Source organism: Temnothorax curvispinosus, unplaced genomic scaffold (genome assembly GCF_003070985.1).
Source record: "Temnothorax curvispinosus isolate PA1 unplaced genomic scaffold, ASM307098v1 QBEX01007734.1, whole genome shotgun sequence".
Lineage (NCBI taxonomy): Eukaryota > Metazoa > Arthropoda > Insecta > Hymenoptera > Formicidae > Temnothorax > Temnothorax curvispinosus.
The window spans coordinates 1,166,956-1,185,939 of NW_020217514.1; the positions used below are offsets into that span (position 1 = coordinate 1,166,956).

General features: G+C 37.2%; 2 protein-coding genes across 5 annotated transcripts in view; one reads left to right on the top strand and one right to left on the bottom strand.

Moving 5' to 3' along the window:
- Positions 1-18,984, top strand: part of LOC112457369 (furin-like protease 1) — a 230,339-nt gene that overhangs the window by 167,449 nt on the left and 43,906 nt on the right. The gene's annotated exons all lie outside the window — the stretch shown is intronic.
- Positions 6,169-18,408, bottom strand: LOC112457371 (dynein intermediate chain 3, ciliary-like). Its single transcript, XM_025020379.1, has 11 exons — positions 18,226-18,408; positions 16,781-16,942; positions 16,346-16,446; positions 14,606-14,766; positions 13,260-13,437; positions 11,984-12,415; positions 11,229-11,511; positions 10,648-10,938; positions 9,863-10,279; positions 9,654-9,661; positions 6,169-7,537 (listed from the first exon to the last, which is right to left on the bottom strand). The coding sequence occupies exons 1-11, from the start codon at positions 18,406-18,408 to the stop codon at positions 6,910-6,912; spliced, it is 2,844 nt and encodes a 947-aa protein (XP_024876147.1). The 3' UTR covers positions 6,169-6,909.

Here is an 18,984-nt window from a genome sequence, read left to right on the forward strand (position 1 = left end):
ACTTAGCATGTACTTTATGTTGTAAAGCGAGGTCCACGCAGCCTACCGGCGGGGTGGGTGCAGGGGAGGGGGGGGCCGAAAGCCCCCCTCGCACTTCCCCGTTGTGTGTGTGTGTGTGTGTGTGTGTGTGTGTGTGTGTGTGCTTCCCACGAACCACCATGTTTCTTGATCTTTTCGCGATTTTCTGCCGATGTTAAGGCCCGTATTCATATGGCAGTTTCATAGATGTTAGCCTTAAATTGATAGAAATAAAGCTTAAGTCGTAGGCAAATAAACCAATCTTCGATTACTTTAATATGTGAGATAATTTTTCGTTTTTTTTTTGTTTTTAAGACTAATAATAAACCAACAAACGCTAAAATTAGACCAACAATCATCAGCAAACGATTACGCATCGATTAGGCTTTTTTGAAATTAAAAATAAAATTTTTTCGGCTTACTTAATGCTAATTTTTCTTTATAAATTTAAAAAAAATTAAGAACCAACAAACGTTGTAATTAGGCCAACAATCACCAACAAACGATAAAAAAATATGAAAATTAATAAAGTCGAAGTTGACCGGCTAAGTTACCAGAGCTAATTATGTCGAGACATAAGGTTTGTTCGCGTTGCTTAAATCCCCAAACATTTTTGCACCTGAAATGAGATAAATATATATTCGGCCGTTGGAGAGAGAGAAAGCGAAGACGCTGAGTGCAAAAAGTGCAAGCAACGCGAATGAAGTGATAAATAGTCCAGATAGTGCGCTCCGTAGTTTTCGGTGTTTAGGTGTATTAATACTTTGAATTCGATGTCTACATGTCCCAGGTTGCCGATGACGACGTCCAGATAATGCGGTCCGTAGTTTTCGGTGTCTAGGTGTATTAATACCTTGAATTCGATGTCTACGTGTCCCAGGTTGCCGACGACGAGGTCCAGATAGTGCCACATAGACACCGAAAACTACGGAGCGCACTATCTGAACTTCGTCGTCGGGAACTTGGGACACATAGACATCAAATTAAAGGTATTAATACACCTAGACACCGAAAACTACGGAGCGCATTATCTGGACGCCGTCATCGGCAACCTGGGACACGTGACATCGAATTCAAGGTATTAATACACCTAGACACCGAAAACTACGGAGCGCACTATCTGGACCTCGTCGTCGACAACCTGGGACACGTAGACATCGAATTCAAGGTATTAATACACCTAGACACCGAAAACTACGAAGCGCATTATCTAGACGTCGTCATCGGCAACCTGGGACACGTAGACATCGAATTCAAAGTATGAATACACCTGGACACCGAAAACTACGGAGCGCACTATCTGGACCTCGTCGTCGGCAACCTGGGACACGTAGACATCAAATTAAAGGTATTAATACACCTAAACACCGAAAACTACGGAGCGCACTATCTGGACCTCGTCGTCGACAACCTGGGACACGTAGACATCGAATTCAAGGTATTAATACACTTAGACACCGAAAACTACGGAGCGCATTATCTGGACGTCGTAATCGGCGACCTGGGACACGTAGACATCGAATTCAAGCTGTGAGAACTGTCGACGCTACTTACACAATGCTGCCAATATTGTGGGATGAAAATCACCAGCTCCGGAATTAAAATTATGTCGCGACATCATAAAAATTGAGACATCATAAAAATTGAGACATCATAAAAATTGAGACATCATAAAAATTCAGACATCATAAAAATTGAGACATCATAAAAATTGAGACATCATAAAAATTGAGACATCATAAAAATTGAGACATCATAAAAATTCAGACATCATAAAAATTCAGACATCATAAAAATTCGGACATCATAAAAATTGAGACATCATAAAAATTGAATGAATTAAAATTTTGTCGAGACATCATAAAAATTGTATGAATTAAAATTATGTCGACATCATAAAAATTATATGAATTAAAATGATGTCGACATCATAAAAATTGAATGAATTAAAATTATGTCGAGACATCATAAAAATTGAATGAATTAAAATTATGTCGAGATGTCATAAAAATTGAAACATCATAAAAATTGAATGAATTAAAATTATGTCGAGACATCATAAAAATTGAATGAATTAAAATTATGTCGACACATCATAAAAATTCGGAATTATTTTTACGTATCGACATAATTTTAATTCATACAATTCTTATGATGTCGACATAATTTTAATTCATACAATTTTTATGATGTCTCGACATAATTTTAATTCATTCAATTTTTATTATGTCTCGACATAATTTTAATTCATTCAATTTTTATGATGTCGACATCATTTTAATTCATACAATTTTTATGATGTCTCGACATAATTTTAATTCATCTAATTTTTATGATGTCCAGACATAATTTTAATTCGTGAAATTAAAATTATGTTAGGACATAAAAATAATTCCGAATTTTTATTATGTCCCGACATAATTTTAATTTATGCAATTTTTATTATGTTTGACATAAATTTAATTCATTAGTAAAAATCGCTATTTTTCTCAAGACAATTATTTTTTGAAACTTTTATATTGTATAGATTATTATTTATGCTATTGAAAAGTAAAACGGTGTGCCATGCAATTTTTATTATGTATATCAAATTTTAATTCGATGAATTAAAATTATGTCGTGACATCATAAAAATTGGTTGAATTAAAATGATATCGACACGTAAAAATAATTCCGAATTTTTATGATGTCTTGACATAATTTTAATTCATTGTAATTTTTCTTAAGACTATTATTTTTTGATCTTTTATATTGAATGGAATATTTATTATGCTATTAAAAAGTAAAACGGCTTGCATTAAAAAGTAAAACGGCTTGCCGTACAATTTTTATTATGTTCCGATATAATTTTAATTGGATGAATTACTATGATGTCGGAACATAATAAAAATTCGGAATTATTTTTATGTCCCGACATAATTTTAATTCGTCCAATTTTTATTATGTTCGACATAATTTAAAATCATTAGTAAGAATCGCTATTTTTCTTAGAACAATTATTTTTGGAAACTTTTATATTGTGTAGAATATTATTGATGCCATTAAAAAGTAAAACGGCGTGCCATAACAGTAACTTCATATTGCGCAATTATTGACCGTGTCTATATTGATATCAATATTATATCTCGTGATATCAGCATTATTTACACGAGATATTGCATCAATAACATTGATTGTATGTAGACGCAGCTTTAATAGTTTACGAGTTTCCATGAAACGATACACCAGATACATGAAAATATGAGCATATGGAATTGAGTGTTGATCGGTTCGCTGAAAAATTTTTTTTAAATAAAAATAAAAAACCATAAAACATCTACTGCCGCATGATGCGATGAAGCGCGCATATTATACTGATATTTTTATTAGTCAACGCAAATATTATGGTGATTTATGTATATATGCTCATACATGTTTCATCACACGGTGCTACACATTTAGCAGTGTCAAATTGCTATTACGACGCTGGATAATATTAATGTAAATTAGCATTTCTATATTTAGAAATTTATAAGTAGCAAATAAATTAAATTAAAATTAAAATAATTGTAAGCTTAATTGGCAGCAAATTTGTTTTCTTTTGCCCATAAAGTGGAATTAAATTTCCGAATCAGTGTTAATTTTTATGTTTAATTGTATGAAGTATGAAGTATTAAACGTCTTATCATCCAAGTTCTTTATATGAATTGTGGTTAGAAATGAAATATCATGAATATCTAATTGACCCTCGAGATTTATCGATTGAAATGTATTACATTTCAAAACTGATTTAGTTGAGTTCCTTCGTGATTATAAATATGCAGCATAGTTACTCTATATCGTAGTAGGTCGTTTAGCATTTGAAAGGACCTGTTGTTTTCCCGACTTGAGGTTCCTCTCCAGCCAGCTTTTTCTCCTCATACATTGTAATTTCCGATCTCAATTTGTAGGGCTCGATGAACTGCGATGCCCTCATCAGCTAATGGCCGCGGCATCCGTTTGTTAGTTTCCGCCGACCACGTTCGACCAACAATCATCAACGGAGGCGAAGAATTCGTATTGTTTTTGGATTCATACACCACGTCGCGCTAGCATTACTACAATCTACGGACTAACACAGATGTACAACTGATTGTTGAAAAATTGTATCCGATGTATCTTTTTGAAATGATGGGATTGCAACGGAATCGCACATATATAGCACATAAAACATTTAAAGAAATACACAAATCATTTTTTGCCACATTATTATTTATTAAAAACATTCAAAAAGATTTCAAGATAAATTGTTTTATCAATACAGGTGTACAAAGATGTATATTTAGACTTATACAAAAATGTATATTTTAATGTATAACGTTTTAATGTAACGTTTTTCAGAATTTCTACGGTTTGTTTTATTGTTGCTACGTTTTACAACGGTTTCGCAAATCGAGTATAGTTTCAATAGGAATTACACGAAATGGAGTGGTGAGTTGCAACACGAAAGTTACGGTACGTTTCTCGAGTGTCTATCGATTTGCTAATCCGCGCTACACCTGTAGTTTTCCAGCAGGATTTACCGAGCAAATAAAGAACCTAAACGAGACCCGGCTAACCGATTACGAAAAACTAGGCCATTTGTAGAATTCGTTGTTGCCAACGCTTTTTATCTCTTAGAGTCTGCACATGCATAATGAGATGTGGTTTATTGTCCAGGAACCATTTTCTTTTCAACCAGAAATAAAAGTTTATCACCGATAGGAAGAAGATAAAAAAGAACGTATCGGCTCGGTGCATGAAAAGTCAAAATCTCTTCGCCGGAGACTATGTATAATCTCAATTCGGAACAATATTTTTCTTACTACAGCTGAAATTTGATGAATTTGCTTATTGAGTTCTCCTGCGTCTACAAAAGTATTGTCGTCGTCAAAGTGTCTTCAGGTTGAGTGCGTTCCTCTGCGGGAATTCACGAGCCGAGAGCTATTCCGCGCGAATCCTTTCAATCAGGGTCGCGCGGCTTTTCTATACGAGAACGCAAGTTTTCCGTAAGACACGAGTGGCAGGAATCGTCTCATGATTCTTCCATGAGACGCGGTAGGTACGCCATCCATTTGCTTCGGCTCCCGCTCAACTTTCCATCCTTAACTCTTCACTTCGAACTTTCCTCCTTTGTGTGTCGGGCAGAAAGTCGAACCCTGCGATTCGCTAATTTCGCGCGGAATGCATATTCGAGATTTCGCTCGTCCCCCGCGATCCTGGCATTGATTAATTGATCTCTTGACTGACGCATTTCTTCTTTAAACATTTCTTTGCATTGCTCGGAATCGCCGGCGAAATTTTTTTACATCGCTTTTTGATCTGCATTTCTTTTGATAATGCATTTATGTATACATATATTAAGTGTATGTGTATGTGCGCATTTGTGTATGTTTGTGATGCATAATTTCATTCTCTTAGTATAACATTGGAATATTATTTTATTACATTTAATATGCTTTTTAATAATTTTTTTTATTCTTTATGTTCCTGGAGTTAATTAAGAATTCAGTGCGTTTGAGTCGATTTATATTATACACATAACATTTCTAAAAGATAAAAGTATATATTTTCCAGATAAATGTACGTACGACCAATTAATGAAGGTTTAATTGTTTGAAAAAAAATTCTTCTATCGGAGAAATGGTAGAAAATATTCGTTTTTATCCACTCAAAGTCTTTTACTTGCGTATCGCGAAATAAAAATCGATTCTTGCAGTCAGCGCCAGAACGATTTCCATAATTTAATGTATATATTGGTTGAATCGCCGGCGTTTTTCAGATGCGCCGCAAACTTTACGGGATGCTTGTCGCGGATTAAGCGACGAGCGTACCCGCTTGAATTTTTAAACTCCATCCCACTGTTTTAGAAAACTTGTTTTTTTCCACGACAGCAGGTCCAGTTTTATTTCCAATTCGGCGAGATTCATCTCGAAATCTTTCGGGATGCGCGAGTCGCACGTCCGTAACCGTGATATATCCATTCCGCACGTCTGCGCTTTCGTCCTGGCATCGCTTCGAGATGCGCCGCGCGATCGATTAATCGAGCGGAAACTTTAATGGCAGGCTCCTTTGATCCTCGCGGTAATTTCGGCAATTTACCGTCTTAAGTTTCAGCCTCCTCTGAGCCTCTCTCGTCGCTACCACTTCAGTTCTGCAGAATCGCTCGAAAAGAATTTCAGCGGAGGTGGAAAACTCTTTGCGTAATGTCCATTGTTTACGATGTTGTAGAATCATTACCGAGTCACTTCGAAATGCCCGATTTCTTTTATTTGCATTTTGTTTTTAAAGCTTTCAGCACTCGATTGAACCCGCTCTTTCGATTTTTCGTTGGAATGTATACATGTACTCTGCATCACTTGTCCGGCGTTCATGTTTGATCCGTTTCTCTCTATGCGAAGTGCCACGTTGAAAGTCTTGCAATTCTATTCAAATATAAAGTGCCCTCCGCCAACTTCTTTCTCACGAACTTCTCGAAGATCGTCTTTTCATGCAGCCTCGATTAAATGGACAACTTCGTAATTTCTCTTACTCAAGAACTTGAGATATATATCTCGAGAAATACTTAAACTAAATTATTGCTCCGTTTCAATATATTTTGAATACAGTTTCATTTTTATGACATATTTCAAGACACGTGTATATTTGTTAGAGCCCGGTAATCAATCAGTTTACCAATGCAGTCCTCACGTTGCGAAATAATTAGAATTAAAATTGCGCTGTAGAGCATATCGAGTTAATTAATTAATCAGATTTCTGTTACGCTCGAAAATTTTTCGACTGTTAATTCGGTTGACATTTCAGCTTCGTTCTCGCAGTCGAAATTTTTAATATCATTTGCCGATAAATTATTTGCCGAACTGGCGCGATCAGCAAAACATCACGAATGTTAAATTATTGATCGCTGCCCCTGTACTCGCGTTTCGTCGGCGTCACTGTTATCGTTTTCATTGATTCGTCAGTATATGCGGATAGCGTCGAATGCGTCTCTTCTTCCTGGACACACTTTTCAAGATGCAATTCGAGCTTCCTCGCCTTTCTTTCTTCGCGCGCTCGCAAAGTCTCGTCCTCGATCGCGGACTTCCATTTCGAGCGCGTTTCCGCGAGCTGCCGAAAATTCGATCTTCCCATCTCCACGACGCCTCGTACAGGCGACTCGACGTCGCCGTTCCCGGCTCCCTTCTTCTTTCCTTCTGGTTTCCCGTGTACAACCTCGATCGTTTGGGGCCGCCAGGAGTCACGTTTACCCAACGCGATTCTCTCCTGCCAAGCACGCATTTCCCTTCTGGCTTCCTCGACTTCGTCCGCGAGTACGTCCGCCAGCGATTCGTCCTCCAACAAGATCTTCCTCTTCCCGATGGACGAATGTTCCGGCAACTTTTGTTCATGATCGAATAACTTACGTCGCCGTTGGGTGATAACCCACGGAGGTTCTTTCTCCTCCAAAGCAAGTTGGGTATTTAATTCAGCCTTCCGTTTTTCTAAAATATAAAAATTGAACGTTGAATCAAAATTGATTGTACTATGATAATTTTATTTTGATATTATATTATAAATTTTATTAATCCATTTTTATTACGTTCCCATTTGCCAATCCAGTTTTATTATGAAAATCAAATTTCATAAAGTTAACTAATATTTACTCATATTAATAATTTTATATTCGATTTTCAAGATTTCTGCGCTTCATTGAAGTACAAATTAGTACAACAGTATATGCTACGAAGATAATTATTAAGAAGTTTGGAAAAAACAATTTTTTAATTTTAAAATTATTTTTTTTTTAATTAAATTAGTTTATATTTTTAAGTAAGTATTGCAGTCAAAGCAACACACGGCACATTTTATTTCTTCCACTATAATCTAGATGAAATGTCATAGAACTACAATATTCCTCGCGAGACCAATTATACTGGACACTTCAATGCACCCTCAATGTATTTAAAACGCCCGGTGGGAAGACGACAAATGGTATCCGCTTTACTGCTCTAATCTAACGCCAGGGTGATTTCATCCTATCCAATTTTGTTCTATCACTGTCGTTGATCTTGCCCTTATCTCATTTATTTAACATCCAATCTAAGCTTAACCCTTTGGACTCTCCCGATAACAACCCTCGCAATAACATTTTAGCAGTCACTATAAGTTAAAGTCGCTTCTGTGTGAAAATCACCTGCTTTTACACTATATTCTTGTTCTCTGTCTATGTGCGTCAAAGACATTTTTGTTTTATGCAGAAAAATTATAATCTTTAATTTAAATTACTATTCGAACGAGATTCAGAGTTGAAAATATTAAAGGATGAAATTTAAATCAATACTTTGAGTTAAACATTTGTTATTTCTAATTACCATGTGTGTCGAAATTTATTATTTCAACACAAAATAGTATTATTTCAACTTCATTGATTTAGTTCAATTTACATTGTTTTAGTTAAATTAACATATTGAGTGATTAACACATTTAGTTAAATTAACATAACGACATATTGAGTAGGAACAGTGGCAACCTATAGGAATGGTTAAAAATGACTGAATATAATTTGACACTATGTACAAATTTAACAATGTAAGCAAGTTAAATATACATTATATTAATCAGTCATATTGTTTAAAGATATCAACAAAATATATCTATTGATATAAACTCAAAATTAATAATATGCACTTAACGATATATATTTATTATTACTGAATATTAATATTCAATAGTGGGGCATTTCAAGAATAAAAGAAAAACATTTCTACTGAAGCAGTCAGGGAGATATTGCGCGTCATAGTTATTGGCAAGATGACAGAACCATAATGCATCTTTGATGGTACGTAACAAATGATAGTTTAATGGCCCAAGTTTGGTCCTGCGGCTGTGCAGCGCGCGCATATCCGCTTTAAGAAATCACTGAAATATAGTGGCGCAAAAATGACGACAGATGCACTTAAAGTATTGTTTGATAAAATCTTTCCGTCAGCGATCCTCGCGTAGAAAAGGAATTCGCGAGAAATTGCGGAGAAAATATTATCAACGCGCAGCTTCTTTGTTTCATCTGTCGCGCTTTTCTTCAAGCTTTTGCCAACGAATGACGCAAAGTGAAACAGATAATAAATTCTCATTGGACAGATTCATGCGCGGACGTTTGTCGCACGTCCTTCATTAAGAAACGGCGTTGAAAACGCTTCGCCATTGCTGTCTCCAATTATACGCCGGCACATCTAAAATGGCCAAAGAGAAACGGCAACGATGTAGCAACGATGTAGATCCCCGAGTTTAGCGCATTAATCTAACTGGGACGCAGTTTGGATAGACGCATACGGCTAGGCTTTGAAACCGACCGCAATCGCGACAGCGACGTTCTTAATTAAGCTGTCCGATTGTGTCGCGCCATGGAGACGTCTCCCGCTGCTGCCGGATCAGCGAAACGCAATGTCGATGGGGGGAAACCCGGCGTGAACACGAACGAATCAGAACAATGAACGTTTATCAATGTTTCCACCTGACGTGGCGCATTCGCGCGGTTTTGATCGCGGTTTTCCATCGAAATCGCGTTTTTTACGAAATTATCTTCTCTCCCCCGCATTTTTTCGCACCACGCAACGCTATCAATCTGTCCGCCGCGATATTTCTTGTTACCACGTTGTCGCTGCCGGTGCTCAAATAATATATGAAAAAAAATTACATAATGCCGCCATTGCCGGACTCAAATAAAGCCGCGCGCAGCTGAGAAAGGTATTATCGGATCACGCTCGGCTTCGAGGGGAGATCTCATTATCTTGTCCGTCCACGATGTCCCGAGCGACGCATAGAAAACGAAAAAAAAATAGATCGCCTTACCGATCCCCCGTGAAACGACGTTTGCGCTTGTCGTCGGAAACGGAAGCTTACCTTCCAGGTCTGCGCAACAGATTTCCGGCTTACAGACCTCGACGGCGCAGACTTTGCTCAAGATCTCCTCTCCGCGACGTTTCTTCACAATCTTCACAGTCTTTCTCGGTTTTGCGAATGGCGCTTCTAACGTTGTAACCGCTCTTTCGCCATCTTCTTCCTTGTCAACTTCTATTTCTTCTATCAAGGATCTCGGGGATTTCGGCCTCGCCGCTCTTGTTCTTTCTTCGCTGACAAATTTATGTTGCTTTGGCGCAATTTTGGCAATTTTATTCTTTACCGTCACCGGTTCGCGTGCAATTATCTTTTTCTTACGCGGTGTTTCCTGCATAAGACTGATCATTTCTTCGGTTTCGGGATCCAGCCTTGAATAACTTTCAAGTTCCTGAAAAGACATTGATTTCAAACTTCTTGTAAAGATTTGCATAACATAGTGAATTATAGATATAACTATTTATTAATGTAAAAACATTTTAAAAATAAGACGCTCAATTTTTTTATTTAAATAGGAATGGATAGTAATAATTAAATCTGTTTCGATATTGTACACATGTTGCAATGAAATGTTAACATCTTAAAGTAGAAGAATGATGCATTATTCTTCTATCATAAACGGAAACGCTAGTCTATATATAGCAAAGATCATTAATGTTTCAAGAGACGCGAAAATACGCGTCTTAAACAGCAGAGAAAATCTTGTGCCCGTGGAAAATGCATCTTTTCTTCTTCTCGGCTACTTAAGTTGTTCTTTACCCTCTTTACTGTTTGAAAAAATGTCGCTTCTGATTCCGTCAGTTCCTCGAAGAACGTGTCGTCCTTTTCCAACTTTCTCATCCGAGATTTTTTCGTAGAGTGCTCGACCTTTTCTTTAACCTGCGCCCTGTTCTTATTTTTCTCCTTATTGTTTCCCTTCTTATGTCTGTTCTTTGATACGAACGTCAAGTGGTCCGCTGTGGAATCCTCGTGAACGCCAGCTTGCATCAAGCGTATTTCCTTCAATCGCGTGTCAACGGCCTTCTCGAAACGACCGCAGCTCTCGAGATACTGCAGTAAAAATACATTGCCTTTCGTCTTCGATCAACGTAAGATCAAAGTTAGAATATGCAAATTCGCGAAATATATGAATTCGAAAAGAATAACAACTGATAAAATCCAAATTTGTTACATCAGATAACATGATATAAACCATTGATAAAATCTTTACGTTTGTACTTCAGATGCGAACATTTAAATTAAATTTGAATCGTTCATATCTTTTCCAAGATTTTTTTCTAAAATACATATAGCTATCTGGTTATTGCCCTTTTCGATAATATACTTTTCAAAACACCCACGGCAGTAAGGTTTGCTTTGTCAGTTTTAGTGTTGACAATGAGTCCTTCGGAGCATTCCACCAGATATATATTGCCGTCGTGACTGCCGACTGCCAGAAGCTGACCGTTCTCGTGGGGCGCGATGGCCGTGAGACGGTCATTGCAGACGCGAAACGTAGTCACCGGCGTATCCACGCCATTCAAAATGTCGTATACCTCCAACAGACCCGTCGCGTTTATGGTGAAAAACACCGAGTACCTGGACCTGCTCCAGCAACCTCCGCGTAAATCAGTATTCTGTTCGCTGTGCGCACAAAATTGCATCCTTTACTTCCTCTTTACCGAGCATACGCTCCGCGGCACGATAACAACATTAACTTCGGGAACTACGCCGACAAAAATGACAATGGAGAGCTTCGACGCTGATAAACAAGACATTAGTCGAACGTAGAAACCGCGAGATATATCATCCTGTTTACGTGAATAGCTGCTTCGCTTTGTTTCGCGCTAAGTATTCATAACTGTATTCTACTCTTTGTATGCTAATTTATAGTCAGATATACGACACACAATGGTGCTGATAATAATGCATACTATAGTCTAGCGTCTGTATATTCTTAATATACATAGCAAATTTATGTCAGAGTGAAAATTAGATAAAATAAGAAAAAATTCTACAACACACTTATAACTCAAGCGATTTTAAGTTACAAAGATTTCTAGCTTTAATTCGCGAGGCTAGTCGATTTAAGTCAATTGAATGTAATGGATCTAACCGGATGGTGAGCAAGCTACCCTCCCTGGCGGTATCCTCCGTCCAAATTTTGACAGTCCAGTCGCCCACGGTGAGGAAATTCTTTATCGCGAAGGGGCTTCGATCGATGGCGATGACAGGGCCAACGTGACAATTAAACCTCATTGCCAGTTTATCGACCGGATTCGCAAGTTTCCGTCTAACGTTGATCACCATGCCATTCTCCATACCGGCCAGGAATTTGTGCCCTATCGTCGGTTCGTATTGCAGCTTTGTGACTCCGATCGCGCGAACGATATCCGCTCGAAGCGGATCATCCAGATCCATCACCAGCTCGTCGGTCGGTTGCCTCATCTTCCTGATATCCCACCACTTAATCGTACCGTCGGTGGATGCCGAGAGGAACTCCGTGTTGGTCTTGGATTGGATCCAGAACGCCTGGTTCGCCGGGTTTCTTTCGCACATCGTCGTCGGAGAGAGGAAAGAGAGAGAGAACGGGGGGAAGAAACGGGAGTGACGGAGTTACAATTTGGCAGCGAAACGGCAGGCTCTTTGGAAACATTTTGCCACGACGACGGCAGAAATTGCGACCGCGTTTACGAAACGTATGAATTGCAACGATCCGTAACCCCTCATCGGCTGCGAATCACTTTACGAACATTATTCCTTCGGAGTCTGCGCCGTTTAATTGGCGTGTTTTCAGTAATTATCGCAGAGGTGAAATTCTATAAGCGTCAGTGCGGTCGCAGCTTCTAGTAAAGCTAAGCGGCATTTTGCTGTGCTTGCTTCTTATTTTATCTCAATTAATGATATCGTAATATAATTTTCCGACAGTTTAACGGTGATGCAACATTATTAAGAAAATCATGATTATTTATTTAATAAATAATTAATTGTTTTGCGATTGATATTATTTAAAGCAAAAGAAAAAAAATTATTTGAGGATATATATACATAATTTCAACAAATCTTTCAAGCGACAACGTTAAACGCTAATTACGAAACTCGAACACACAAAATTACGTAGCAACTTTTCTGACTTATATCTCATACAGAAGTGTTCATGTGTTTCTAATCGGTGTTAACACGTTCTTGTCGATGCATGTCATATATCAAGAGCTGTATTAATCTCGGTATCAGAGACTACCGTTTGCACGGCTTTGCGGCGTTTCTCTCGGAGGATATTTGCGATTCCACAGGCCATACATCAAAGTCAAGCACGTCCAAGTTCTGGCCAATAATCTCGGCGGATAGGTGCAAGTCCCGAGGAACTTCCCCATTCGGAGATAGATAGATACCTGTGGCTAAACTGACGATGGGACATTTGCACTGGCCCATCCCCAATTCGGATGTCCCAGTTGCACACTTGGCCAGACATCAGTCCGCTAATCAGCATCGACGGATCGCGCGGATTAAACTCGACGATTATTAACGGCGACGATGATCTCAAGCATATCACCGGTGTATTTGGGTTCTCTGTGACGACACAGAATTATAAACTTTTTTCTTAAAATTTAATGCTGTTAAATAAACAAGTGACCAAATCAATTTTTTTGCTCAAAGAATTTTCTTTTTTTTTCGAAATCTATATACCTAAAAATAAAAAAAAATAAATATTTTATTTGCTCAATTGTTTGCAATACACAATTGATAAAATTTACCTAGAGTATTAAAAACTGGCAAACACTTAGAAATATTTTTCTCGATATTTCAATATTTTTAATAGTGGTAAAATTTGGTTGGTAACGGTAAAAATTTTTTCCAATTAAAGAAGTATCGTGTTATGAACGAGCTAACGCAAATATCATCCTTTTAATATAGAATCCTCAAAAATATTTCTATTGCTAATCACTAGTTATTTTACTTTCAATTTTATATTTTTATATTTTTGTGAGTTTTTCTTTCAGATTTGCGTTAGCTGTGAAAAACATTTTGTTATATTGCCATATTATCCTACTAGAAATCATGTTACTGGAAATACGTTCGGCTTTATACGCGGTTGTTTTTGTCATGTGATATGTTTCTGTCAATAACAAACGCGCCGCATAAACAACACGCATGCGTATACCAACGTTTGGTGTAGATATATAAAGATTCATGTCAGTGAGACGCATTTCAAATATTATGAAGGACTTTGAAACGACCAATCGATTTCCGCGACCGGAACCGGGACGAGCGTGTGACAGGTCGCGTTTGACGACGACATGATGAAACATGCTTCCGATACGTTGTAAAACGTGTCAGATTCGACATTCTAAAAAAAAATCTCTACCACGGTATATTGCATTAGTATGGGAAAATTCAATAAAATTCAGAAACAGTGGGCAAGAAAATACATCACGCGGAGTACTGCAAAAACGTATATTTGATAGATTGAAATATTAAAATGAATATTGAAACAATAATAAAAAAAAAACGCTTGCATTTTAAAGCTGAATTCATGATCCAATTTCTATCATACATTGTTAAATTTCCGTATATCGAGCACTGCAATAACATAAATATTATTACTTGTAAAAAAAATACACTAGATTTTCAGGTAAATTCATTTTAAAATATCGCGAAAGTTTGGTATTTTCTTTGATGATATTTTCATTAGTGGATAAAATACGCGTTGTTGCACGGTAGTAAAATAAAAACATACCGATATCCCATATGTAAGAGGAAGAATTCACGTTGGACGATTTCATCTCGAACTCCATGAAAGAGTAGGCGGCAGCCAATCGATTCTGTGCACCTGGCGACCACGACAGGTGATTGATTGGTCTTACGATAGGTTGCGGATCGACATACATGTTTGAGGTTCTGGGAAAAAGAAAATTAAAGCTTCCGTAAAAATTCGCGCAAAATCGCGAACCGGCGGAAATTCATTTCTTTCTTTTTATCTTTTTTCCCATTCCCGATGCGCGTAAATCATCCTCTCGGCGACGCGATAACGCCGTTGCTTTTACACGTTGCAGACGTCGGTCTTTTTGTTTCGTCCGCTTGGCGATACCCTTCACGAAGCGATTAATTGTAACGACAGCCGTAGATTCTTTGTTAGAATGCGCGGAAACGTATGGATACTGTTTACGTTCGAAGCGAAGTAACTTCTTATTACCTCGCTTCGAGTTTTTTCTCGCGATCGCGACCAAAATTGTCCGCTTTAGTTTGAAAATTTTTCGGATACGTAAATAACATTGTCTTTAGGATAATATTGCTAAAAAATAGAGTAAGGCTTTGTTGCTATTTTTGTATGCTACATGTAACTTCGTTAAAACATAACGTTAAACCCGAATTTTTGCTTCTTTTATTCTTTTCTAATTGTTTTCTGGTTTTAAAAAGAAAAGAAAACATTTTTTTGAAATTTCTATTCTATAAACAAGTTTAAAAAAATGTTTTTTATTTGGTTTGCTGTCGTTTTTTTAAAAAGCCTTCAAATTTTTTTCGTGGAGGTAGAGATGCATCAGTAACTATAAATCCAAGCGCTAGTCGAATACAGCGATATTTAGAAGCTCACGGAGTGACACATAGAAGAAAAGCGGATCAATTCGAAAATCGCGCGAGGCATCTGAGAGAGGCGCAACACGTGTTTGGACGCGTGAGGAAAAAGACGGTGAAAAATTGCAACTCGTGTTAAACAAGCATGGAAAGACGAAAAGCCGACGAGATAAGAGAGCTTCCCCGCGAGCTTCTCAATGACAGCATCGTCGTCTAGCGAGACGTCGCATCGATTTATGGATTTTCCGTCCTATAAATAAGTTACCGGGTTTTCATACAAAATGCGCGACAATGCGGAATAGTGAGTAACGACAAGTTCGTAGATGGATTTTAGATCCAAAAGGAATTATACGAATATATTAATCGGAGCAACTTTCTCGTATTTCTCTGGCTATCGACGTTCTTTTTTTTTACGTTTTAATGCACAGAATTTGTCTCCGGATTTACGAGATCCAGGAGATCCTATTCCTAATGTCTACAAGAACGTGTCGCACGAGCGGCATCAGTCCCGAAGATATGCGTCGTATGATAATTCCGTACGTGACCGCGATTTGCAGAGAGAGATTTAACTCGTCCGTGGAAGCTTGTGTCAGGCACGTTGAAACGAGACTTTGAATATTCCTCGGATATTGGCGAAAGCGGGATTTGCAGTTTAATTTATTCCAATTGGTTAGAAAAAAAAAACAAGTGATCTGCCGACAAAACAAGTGTATTTTAGACTTCATGAGCGTGAGTTTGCAATAAGGAAGCGATAAAAAGATTAGCATTCTTGTCGGATATTCCAGCTTAAAGAAAACAATTTGAATGACGATTTTAATCTTTTTTTTTTTTGTTACAAGTAAGTTTTCTAAAATTGTGAGAATTGCTGCTTTTCTTTTATATAGCGACAAAAAATACAACATACCTTATACTACGGGGAAGAACGAGTGCAGTCGGTTCCATATCGTCAAAGTAATTCTCGTAGATGTTGATCGCATTATTCTGCAGTACACAGCATTCCATAGGCTAAGCGAATAAGTTAATAAATTGATAATAGGATTACTACCTAATCCTCTTATCTTATACTAGGTTTTTCGCATTAAGGGATATTTAGAGTAAATGCATTTACTTTAACTAAGATTACATGTATAACATACATATTTTAAATCTTCTTAGATTATTCGTTTTAACTTTAATTGACTATGTTTTCAAAATTCCGACATTAAGAATATCAAGAAAGTTATACCAGAAATTGAACAGCAAACATCGATATCTTACACAAATAATTTATTTTCCGTGTAACGCGCTTGAAATGATTAAGAGGATATTTTATAATAGATATATTTCAAAGTGAGCTCACGTCAATGAGGCTCTTCATCTTCGGCGCCCAATACTCGTCCTTCACCACGCGCCGACGAAATCTCAGCACGGCTTCGTCGTCCTTCACGTTTATCTCCTTAGGCCAACCGCCCTCCAAGTGTAACATCCCGCTCTCCTTTGTTACCTTATGAGCAGTCTGCATCTGACGTAAAAATAAAAAGATATATCAGCGAGCTGTGCGCGTAACGATGAAGTTATAAAAGTCTCTCCATTTCTAACCGTTTTTTTATTGCAAAATGTAAAACGTAACACCCCACATTTAACACTTGAGTACCCTTGAGAAACGCGTCACGGTGTTAAATGGTTTACTTAAAGAGAAAACGCGCAATCTCTTATGTCCACTTTCGCTGTATTTCACACTGTATTTCACATTAATCTATATTTTCATCGTGGCGCAGCTTACCTTCCGCAAATTCTTATTCGTATTAATGGGAATTGTTCGCATAAACAATTTATGAGGCATTTTAACGAAAAATTTATATGTTTATGGCATATGTCGTCAAAGGCATGCTAATAAATATTGATTCTTCATGCTTTTGTGAGGTTAAATGCGGTATATTTAATTTTTTCATCGTGAGAAATACGTGGTTTACGATGTAAACTAATACGAGATGCACCGCGAAACAATATTATGTTTGAATTAAACTTTCCGCGAGTTTTATTTAGCGCACTCCCGGGGATTGAAAACCCGCGGATTTCCATCGTAAATTTGGAATTTTTTTTTTTTTTTAGAGAATTGCAGACAATATTTAATTTAAACTGACATAACTCTGATCCCCTGAAATGTAAAAATATTAGGAAGGCTCACGGTCGGGGCGTATTTACGCACGACGCGTTTATTAATTCTTGGAATTTAAATGCCGCAAACGTTAAACTTGCTGCAGAATTAGTTCGACGATGACTCAGCGGGGCTATTTTCATAATCCCAGCTTTCCCGTAAATCCTATGATACAAAGTCTCGAATATAGAAACTCATTAGCATTTGGCCAGTGCGTAATTTACGGATAATCATCTATGCAGCTGATATAATGATACATCTTAAAGATATGTAGCATTATATTATACTAACGTAATAACAGAGTAATCGACACATATTTAAGATATTAATCTAATAATCTCTAATGTCTACTTGTTAAAAATTTTCAACATCCAGCATTTATCTGTGACATTCTAATATTTTCTTCTTTTAGAAGATTTTATTTTCTTTATTACACACAATTATAATTTATATTTCTTTAATAAGAAAGAAACTTACACGAATAAACACTAATAATTTTGTAAGAATAAAGACCAATAATAACCAAGAATTATTTAAGATAAATAATAATTAACAATTAAGATTAATAATATTAATAATTAACAAATAAAAACACACACAATCTCGCTTAAATTCTTTTCTTTTGCGATCTACAATAATTTCCTTACCTCGTGAAGAGCGAATTGCTTGGACATCTGTACGCCACGGTGGCAATGGCTCATGCGGACGTAGTTTCGCATGAGTTCCGTATCCGGCAGGATATTCTCCTGAACGGTCGGGTCGGTCTCTGCGAAGAAGCATTGCTTACCGAACTGCGACCTTGGTTTGATGTATGCGTACTGGATCAGCATTATCGGAAATCGTTCTTTAGTAGGTTGTGGGACGTAAAACGAGGGAAAACGATGACAGACTCGCGCAAACAGAGACGAGACACCTCCGTTAAATTATTTAGAGGGTGGGGCAAGGAGGAAATCGGCGAACGGTGCAGGTTGCACATTTATCTAACCGCTGATACTTTTCACGCACGAGCGCCTGACGTCGATCGTGATACGCGATACGCTCGATATAGCGTGAAGGGCCATTAAGACGATGTTCAGCTTGTGAAACACGACACGCGAACGAACCATGGCACGTTATGCCATCGAGATTGATGTCACGCGTGTTTCTTCGTTAACGATAAATGTGAAATTATAAATATAGATACGGAAATTATGTGAAAGCTCCAGAAAGAATAGGGGTAAACGGTACAGTTGTTGGCCACTCTACAATGATTGACCACATCTTAAAAAATTAAAGAATATAAAGAATTAAATACTATTAAAATGTTTTTAATTATAAATACAAAAATATTTAACACACTTTTAAACATTTTAATAGTATCTCTTTATAATCTTTAATCTTTTAGGTTCCAATTATTCTAAAGTGGC